The sequence below is a fragment of the Melospiza georgiana genome, chromosome 4, assembly GCF_028018845.1.
Source record: "Melospiza georgiana isolate bMelGeo1 chromosome 4, bMelGeo1.pri, whole genome shotgun sequence".
In the NCBI taxonomy this organism is placed as follows: Eukaryota; Metazoa; Chordata; class Aves; order Passeriformes; family Passerellidae; genus Melospiza; species Melospiza georgiana.
Genome location: NC_080433.1, coordinates 59,422,983 through 59,432,396, shown reverse-complemented (window position 1 = coordinate 59,432,396; position 9,414 = coordinate 59,422,983). Strand labels below are relative to the sequence as shown.

The 9,414-nt window shown below is 40.2% G+C and overlaps 1 protein-coding gene across 1 annotated transcript; it reads right to left on the bottom strand.

The window, feature by feature from the left end:
- Nucleotides 1–544: 544 nt before the first annotated feature.
- Nucleotides 545–6,221, bottom strand: LMOD2 (leiomodin 2). Its single transcript, XM_058023039.1, has 3 exons — nt 5,949–6,221; nt 918–2,234; nt 545–571 (listed from the first exon to the last, which is right to left on the bottom strand). Exons 1-3 carry the CDS (start codon nt 6,219–6,221, stop codon nt 545–547), a joined length of 1,617 nt encoding a protein of 538 aa, XP_057879022.1.
- Nucleotides 6,222–9,414: the final 3,193 nt, after the last annotated feature.

The window sequence follows — 9,414 nt, the reverse complement described above, 5'->3', positions numbered from 1 at the left end:
TGGGCTCAGGTACTGTCCTCCACAAATGCTCAGGTGCAGCTGAGAAAGATCTCAGGTTCTTTCCCAGGAGACTTCCCAAATGCTCATGAACTTGATGCAAGCATCTGGAGGGTTTTCATTCACAGAAATCCAGGACTATGTGTCTGCTTGAAAGCTTCAAACCACATTTATTGTAAATTCAAGGAAAAAAAAAAAAAAAGAAGAAACCACAGGCTGGTAAACTATTACATCTCAGTGTAAAGAACTTGTCCAGTTATGTGCAATTGGATATTGACAAGAATATCTAAATAAGCAACAACTTCTCAATATAAATCTCATTAAATAAAAAAGAAAATTATTTCCATATTTACAGATTACAATGCAAATGGATCCTTAGAGCATTATTTTGTATTTAGCAGGTTTATTTCTTTGAAATAAAAGAGAAATAGCTTGAATCTAAGAGTGTACTTCGGAAGCAGCTTTCTAGACAGTCTATGTTATCACCAGTGAAAGGACAAGCAGCCTCCCCTCGATCACTGCTCTGCTTGTTCTGCCATCCAGGCTTTCACCGAAGGGCTTCTGGTACCTCCACCTATGAAACAGGGAAGGGAAGGGAAGGGCATTCATTACATTTGCTGTACATCTAGATGGCAAAATACCTGAAATTCCTGCAGACATACGCTGCCAAGAGCTCTGTGCTACACATCATCTCCCATAACAAGACTGAGCCTGGGAAACTACCCCACTTTCTGTCAAAATCACAGTCAGAAATCACTGTGCTGAGAAAAGCCTAATCAGAGGGAAGCCTCCTCCCAAGTGCTTTATTATGCTCACATCTCTAAGATTTTTTTTTTTAACTAACTGTGTGTACTAAAATTAACTGAGCTTGTGCTATATTTGGATCACAATCAGTTACTGACTGAGGATCTCCTACTTACCCGCCTTAATTGCTTTATGCTGCTTGCCCGAATTGCTTCCATAAGGTTGTCGTGGAGAGACCTTTGTGGGGTGGATGGCCGGGTGGAGGGTCGCGAGCCTTCCTCTGATTTTCTGTCTGAGATTGATTTTAAAGAATCTTTAATTTCTTTCAATATGTTGTTCTCATGTTTTCTGGGTTTTTTGCCCTTTTTCTTTTTCTGTCCATTATGTAAGGCTTTTTTTGAGCTTTCTTGCTGTTTGATGACTTCAGCTATATTCCTGGTAGGCGCCTTCTTCTCTGGCAGGAGGGGAGGAGGGGGAGGAGGAGGGGGAGGTGGGGGCGAGGGGGGAAGGGGAGGGGGGGGTGCAGGGGCTGAAGGCTGGCATTTCACTGGCAGTGCTTTCTTAGGGAGCTTTGGGGAAGACCATGGTGAGCTTTTAGGCGACACGTAAGGTGAGGACCGAGGTGTCCCCTTCTGCAGAACTTTGGTCTTTGGATTGATAGCTCCGTCACAACCTGACTCCTGCTGCCGCTGCTCCTGCATACGCTTTTGCCTTTGTTTATCCATATTTCTTGTCAGGATACTTGTCATGCTCATTCTTGGGCCAGCAAGGTCAAAGTGGTAGCCCAGCTTTACCAGAGTGGTGTTCTCTTTCAGCAGTTTGACTATGTCCATTTCCACCTGGCTGCCCATGATGTGCCTTTGATTGTGGAAGCGCAGTTCTGTTAGAACCTTGTTGTGCTGCAGAGCTCTCATGATGGCCAGCACGCCTTTGCCTGTGATAAAATTTGACTCAATATTCAGACTAGTTATATGCTGATTAACCTTTAACATACCAGCAATAGCTATTGCCACGTTGTCATCAGCATGGGTGTTAGCCAAGCTGAATGACTTTACCATTGTGTTGTCCCTCAGGGCTTGAGAAAATTGTATAAGCATCTGTGAAGTGATGTTTTCAATGTTGTTCAGATTGACCTCTGTGGTGTCAGGGTCGTTGCTCCTAACTTTTTCCAAAGCATCTTCAATAACTGTTGGATTTCCACAAGGGTGGATGGCATTGCTTTTTGAGCTCCGATTATCACTGTCTTTTCCATCATGGCCATTGAGGAAGCTTTCATTGTCCTTTGCACCATTACACTTTTTGTGTTTGCCATGGTCAGAATGCCTGCCAGCTGCAGCATTTTGCACTTCCTCATCCTCATCATCACTCTCATCTTCATTTTCCTCTTCATCTTCTTCTTCATCATCCTCTTCAGTATATGCCTCCTCAGACACTTCACTATTGCTTTCTGTGAAGCATTCTTCTTGAAGTTCTTCCGAATTGTCCTCTTCTTGCTCAGAATCCTGAACAGGAACGTAGGTGTGGGTGTTAAACATGATTGAAGTAATGGAACTGCTTCCTTTTAGCACAGGAACAATTATACTGTCACTATATAAATTAACATTGAAAGCTAAAAACAAACAGATACAGTTAGGAGAACAGAAAATGATTCATCTAACACCTATACAACATTATTTCTTTTACATTCTTTAGGAAATGCTTAGCATAAATTGCAAACACTCTACCAATGTCAGTGATTTCTGCTGAGACAATTTGATACAAGTGACACGGACATACTTCAGGTTTTCTATGTGTTGGCATGTCTACAAGGGGATATAATTTGGATCCTTGACAGCAGAAATATAAGACAGCAATTTCAGAATGAACATGAGCAACAAGCTTCTTCATTTCAGGAGGCTTAGACATCTCAGACTCCCTTGCATATGTTAGTACGTCTCAAAAATTAAAGGTTGCCATGTTTTAAAATACAAATAGTGTCTGCATGTGCAGTCTTGTATACCAGCATGCAAAACAGTACTGAATTACAGAAGTCATGTCAAAAATACTTTGGATGTACTGCATGGGCTGTACATACTAATAAACAATTTGTGAAGAAAGGTTTGAGGGGCATTCCCACAGGTAAGATGTAACCACACGTCAATAACCCCTGAATTTCTTCGTGTTTGTCAGGAGCTAAGCTGGTGCTCACCACCAGCTGTCACAGGTCAGCCACCACACTGAAAATTGTTATAACTCATTGTCTACAGAGAAAATGCATTGTTCTTCTGAAAAACGAGGTTCTCTTAGTGTGTTTGGTGGGTATCAGGAAGGCAAATTTGGAACCATGCCCCAAAGGTCTGCTTGCTGCCTTTAGCAGTTATGGTGGCTAAAGAGAACTCTATGCAGAGGAGCAGGAAAAGGTCTCTACCCCAGGAAAGACTCACTCTTCCCATGGAGGACTCCAGCAGTGTGATGGGGATCTATGGGGTGTTACAGAACCCAGAATCTACAGCCAGCCTTAAACCTCTTGCTCAAAAGGTCTTCCATGTCAGGTTTTGCCTACTGGAAAAACTATAGGTACACATTTTTCTTTACAATTGTAAATGTAAAACTTTGGATGAATTATAATTGTTCTGTAAGCACTACTTTAGCAATACTTGTGTTTTAATCTCTGTAAAATACTAGATTGTATTTTGCAAAGTGAGTACACTGTGCAGAGACACAGTGATTCTGTTTCTGGAAAACAAAAGTGTTACTAGCAGGGCAGCCTATTTTTAGACAACCTGTGCAGTTTTAGGTTTGCTTAGTTATCTGTCTCTGAAAATAGAAACCTGTCAAAATGCAGGGTACTGTTTCACAATTTTCAGTAGGATTCTGTGCTGGGACATATGCAAAAAAGATGCTAATTGTAATGTTTGCAGAACTGTGACTGTTGATGAAACAGGACATTGAGTTGTTTGGTGCCTGATGTTCCTGAGCACTCAGTACCTGGGGCCTTGCAGGGTCTGACTGCACTGGCCTGCACACAGAGCTCTTGTAGGACCCAGCCCCATTGCTTCTCCTGCAGAGCATGTGCAGCAAGGCCCCTATGCTGAGAGATACACCTATAGGCTTATTATGGGATTAAGATTTGTATCTGTATCTTCTATATATGTGTGAGGCTTTAAGACTTGGAAACAGCAGGTATCCAAACCCTGTCTTCATGGCTTTGGTTTTATATCTTGAGGGATATATACTACAGACGAGCAGAAGGAGGTGCCTTTAAATTTACTATTGATATGTTTAGTGATGTTAAATTAATAAAAACCTACTTGATTTTTTTTTTTTTGAGTGGCATTTCTGAGGTCAAAGGCAGAATTTATTTGCCTGTCAGGTACATTTTCTGGTGTCATAATAATCTGCATGATAATTTTGAAATTGAACATGGAGAGACATATTCTTACTGTAGCAGCACTGTGGCACAGGACAGCTGCAGGCAACCTGTAGGACTTCATTTTACTTTTTGGGAGTAATATAATGAAAACTCAGGACTAAATGAATCAATGCTGAGGTAAATATCTTGGGAGGACAAGCTATTCACCCTAAAAGGCTATCTGCAAGTTGTTTGCCTTTTGGACCAGCTGATCTGTCACCACTAACTATAGAAGGAGCATGAATAACCATCTTAGATAAAGGTGCATAATTTCCAGACAGTTGAAAGCAAGAAAATTGTTTTCAAGGACCTTTCTCATTGCCATCAGTGGAGATATGCTATATCAGCATATCAACCTTTTATTATTTAAGGATGCATTCTGGAAGTTTTTATACATGGAAAAAGAAAAAGAAAAGATCCTGCCATTGTGTAAGATACAGAGCTAGACCTGTTCAGCAGGTTTTTTAGAAGTGCCCAGGTTTCGAGTTCCAGGCTAAGCTGGAAATAAACATTAATCTTGCCATTTACTCTCTAGGACTGACAAACAGGGAGTGAAGTCGATGTCTGCAAGCTGATACTAATGGTCTGCTGACAGCTTCTGGTCTGTGCTCTCGCCTGCAAAGACCTTATACCTCCATTCACAAACAAGAGAAAATACTTACATGTAAAAACATCCTGGATATTGCAGAGTACTTTAATACATCTGACTTTCCTCTAGGAAGATATTTTATCTAATGTATAAACTGCAATTATTTCCTTGCAAATGAAATAAGCTCCTGCATCAAGGCTGTTGGAGGTTCTGAGTTAAGTTTTGCTGTCTTTGTTGTATTACTTTCTGCTTAAACATGGGAAAATGTGTCCCTATAAGCACAGTAAAAGCTTGGTAGGAAACAGTGCTTTAAAATCCCCAAGTCCCCACTTTGCTTTTAAATTACATGGAGCCATCATGAAAATAGAATTTGCTTTTTGGTTGGGCTCAGTCTCACATACACTTTTAGAAAGGATCAGGAGTGCCAACATGGACATCAGCTGAGACTGAGAGTGCTCGCTGCTTGCCAAGACTGAGCCCTTCACTCCTGCCCAGCTGTACTCTTCATTTGCAGTTCAGGAAATGGCTTTTATTATTAACATTTTTATTTTGGGGAAGGAGTTGCCTAACAAACACTACTGGTTGTTTTTTTGGGGAATGCAGTTAAATGGTTAGACTGATTACTCCATCCAAGGCCACTTTTTAAATAATGTCCAGCTGCCCTCTGACTACAGTTGCCAGAAGACCCCTGAATCATGCCAAGGATCCTCAGCAGGAACAAAGCAACACAAGCTGCTGACTGCAACACAAGCTGCTTTCTTCCAGCGAGCACAAAGCCTGGCATCCGCTTACTCAGCTTCTGACATAACATGTATTCAAAATTATCTTCCTTACATGTTTCTCAGAAGTCAGTACTGGTTGTTTTTAAGGAAAGGAAAAGGCATTATGTGTAGGTTTCTTAAAAAATCAAATACTATCCAAAAGCCCACATCTCTAGCTATTAATAATTTCTAAAATGCCCTTTAATTTTTGTTCCTGTTTTAATCACTAATGATAGTTTTTATGGCACTTTCTTCTGTTCTGAACTGAGCACTTAAGGTAACTGCAGAGAGAGCAAATACTATCTGACCTAATACTCAGTGCTTTAGCAGGCACAGAGGTATGGCTAACAATGTTCTTAAAAATGCCACAAGAGACTGAAAAGAAATTAAATCAGTCAGTGAGATCATGCCAATGCAGAATAAAACCAAATATTTATAGGAAACAGCAAATGCCTCAGCACCTTACCTTCTCGCATGCACCCAACCTCTCTTTTTCCAGGAGTTTCTTGGTCTCCCTCTCCCAGTAGGCCATCAGTGCCTCCCTGCTGAAAGTCCCTGTTGGGGTTTTCTCCGTCAGGCTCTTCTGCCGCTGTCCCACTGGGAGGTTGCGGTCGGGCTCTATGTCCTCCAGCTCCCGCTCCAGCTCCTTGAGCTCCTCTTCAGTGAGAGAGGCGAGGAGCTCATCTTCATCAATGTCTTCATATTTACTGAGCTCTCTTCTGTACCCAAAGGTAGACATGGTCCTGCTTGGTCAGGCTGGTACAAAGCTACACTGACCAGGCATTCAAGAAGGCTGAAGCAGGCAAGCTGTGTCTGGTGTGGTCAGCAACTGTTTCCCTGCATAGCCAGAGGCACCCTTTTAAGAGTAATCATCGGGGGCTTACGACAATGCATGAAGGGATGAAAGCATGCTCCGTTTTAAGCATCAGACGTCAGCTAGACATCTGAACAGCAAGAATGTCCCAACACTAATGTTTGCAAGTCCCTTAAAGAGGGGGATTATTGACACACTGGCCATGGCCATATTTAGATCAGGCAGCTAGTGGGAGAATACCAGCCCCGCAGACGGGGGGGCGGCACCAAATAAAACCCCGGGCGCACTGACACTGGCATCATGTCCACATTGCAGTGGGGAAAGAACAATGAAAATCCATTTAATCCTGAGCTGTCACAGGGGCATGAAATAAAACACCCTTGCTGCTGTTCAGTGGACTTCCTCTCACAGTTTTCTCATGGAATGCTGTTATCCCAGCAAGGTGTTTGCAGCAGTTGGGATCTATGGAAAAGCAGCCAAGGGGAGGAGGTCGGCATGCCAGCAGCTGTGGGGATCACTGCTCCCACAGTGGCACACGTTGTCTGTAACAAATCACACAACTGAATTTTTTATTAATTCCCTTATTTCTTCCAGGACTATCAGAGTGAGAATCAGCTGTTCGTGTCCATTTGGAGCACCTGTGAGATTTTTGTTCACGTGGAGAATTGCGCTCTGCTGGGGGGAATGGACAGAGTCACCTGGAGATTTAAGGGTAACAAGCCCTGGGTGGGCAGGGGGGCTGTGCCTTCACCACTACTGACCAGACAAGTGACTGAAGGCCTCTAGTGGCTATTCTTTTAATGGCTGTTCCTTGCTGTCACTGACTGATGTGCAGCTGGAGAGAGCCTTTCAAGTCTTTATTCTAAATGTATAGCTACATAATAGTTTCTGCTAAAAGATTTTATATTATTCTGATATTATTTTTATTGACAGGTATCTTTCGGTAAGAAGAAATGCAGAAAGAAAGATTAAACTTTGTGCTGTTTATTTGTTTTTCTGATGTGGTTGTTTTTTGGTTTTTTTTTTCCTTTTTTCTATTTAGCAGTGAATGATGGTGAGCTAGCAGCATTTTTTGAAACATGCAGGCCAGCAATATCTGCCCATCTATGTCGTGAGAGAGGGGAGGGAGAGGAAGACAGAAGGTTTTATACATGGAAGTAGGAACACATCTATAACAACATATATCAGCCTTCTTAAATGATAACACACAGTGTGTTTTAGACAGTCAAGCCAATATTTAATGGAAATGTAAGTGAACATAATTTGAAGTATTGTTATTTTCTGACATCATCTCTTTGATCAGTATGGATTGGACACCTGCACATCATACCTGAGGTATGATGCTTAGCCAAATTTCTCACTTGTCACTATCATATTTTCTGAAAAATCCCTTTGCCAGGTTTCCTTCTCCTGGGAAGCTGAGAAACCTCAGAGAAAAAACAATATTATCTCATTTGCTTCTCCCTGTTTTTCTGCTTTAGAATGTAGCTGGAGATTGTTTACTAACAGGTGCATGTTTGATTAGTTTCATGCAAATTGTTTTCACTTAATGACCAATCACCATCAGCTGTGTCAGACTCTGAGAAATCAGTCAAGAGTTTTCATTATCATTCTTGTTAAGCCTTCTGTATGTATCCTTTCTCTATTCTTTAGTATAGTTTTAGTATAGTATTCTTATATATAATATCATAAAATAATAAATTAGCCTTCTAGAAACATGGAGTCAAATTCACTCATCTCTTACCTCGTCCTAGGGACCCCTGCAAATACCCCACTCAGTTTCATTATTATTCATACAGCTTTACTGACAGTAGAGAGAGGAGAATATCAGATCTTTTTGAAAATCATGCTCAAACAAATTACATTTTTCCTTTGATAATTTTTCCATGTGAACTTCATGCAGTTATCTTGATCAAGAAATGGTTTGAAAGCTTATAACCTTAGTCTTTCCTAACCTACAAAATACATTAATAAAGCAGACATAAGAATATCATATAGCTTAATATAAAATAAATATTTGCAGGACATTTACATAGACAGAATCTTTCGATAAAATAAAAAGGAAGCAGATGCTTGGCTTATGGAGCTAAGAATGTTACCTACACCCTTATACCTTCATAGTATAAGGTCCCATCATGGACCAAGTGCACACACTCATGTCAGTGGGTCCACAGAAGTTCTGTTCACTCTTTCACTGGGCCAAATTCTGAAAAATGTGAAAGACTAGGAAAATATAATAAGTTTCTTTTTTCTTTTAATTTGGCATTATCAATGCTTTTGGGTAAAGCTGACATAGGCATTAATTATCTGTATATAGCTGCACTCTAAGCAATTTTATTTCTTTAATATGTCTAGGACAATGGTTCACATCATTATCATTGGAGTTATCCAGAGAAGCAGCATAATAAAGTTATATTTCTTGAGTGCATTTTTGCTGACAACATTTTGTTACAAGCATATTTTGATGGAGTTAGGAAATGTGAACTGGACATATTTTCCGTTGGAAAATCCTGATTGAAACTGAAATGCTTTTAGAAATATGCTATATTTTATTAGTACACTCTTGATATGCATTAGTATATGTTGATATACATACAACACTGATATGTATAATATTAAAAGCAATAATATGCTGTTAAAAATTAAATATATTCAAATATATTGTTTCCATAAGAAAAAAATTCAGCTTTCTGCTCTTCCTTTTTTGTCAGGTACAACAAAATTTATAAGTCTTTCAATTTTCCTGAGCTGAGAGTCCATCATACAAAGTACCAACATACAGACACCTGAATTGTCTATACCAAGTTTTCTATGTATAAACAAAATTTTCCAAAATCAAAGAAACTTTTAAAAAGCAGCATGAATTATTCACTTCTAAAATAATATTCCAAAGGAATATTAAATAACATGAATATTACCTTCAATGATACTCCTTGCTGAGACATGATACAACACTGGGCCAGTAGCGATATTTTTTCTTCACAAAATGTCAATGGTGTCCATTCTACTCATGAGATAATTTAAAGACCTTACCAAAGATGGACAAGGTACTTTCTTGTACATGTCTCCCCTGAAGCAGGGGGAAAATTGGCAGTCAGGTGAGGTTATGAGAGGTTTG

What these genes read in the sequence shown, in the direction of transcription:
- LMOD2 (XM_058023039.1), bottom strand. Translation starts at nt 6,221, where the DNA reads ATGTCTACCTTTGGGTACAGAAGAGAGCTCAGTAAATATGAAGACATT. An exon ending in GGTTGGGTGCATGCGAGAAG is followed by an intron (nt 2,235 to 5,948) that starts GTAAGGTGCTGA and finishes CAGGATTCTGAG; the next exon opens with CAAGAAGAGGACAATTCGGA. An exon ending in GCATAAAGCAATTAAGGCGG is followed by an intron (nt 572 to 917) that starts GTAAGTAGGAGA and finishes CCTGTTTCATAG; the next exon opens with GTGGAGGTACCAGAAGCCCT.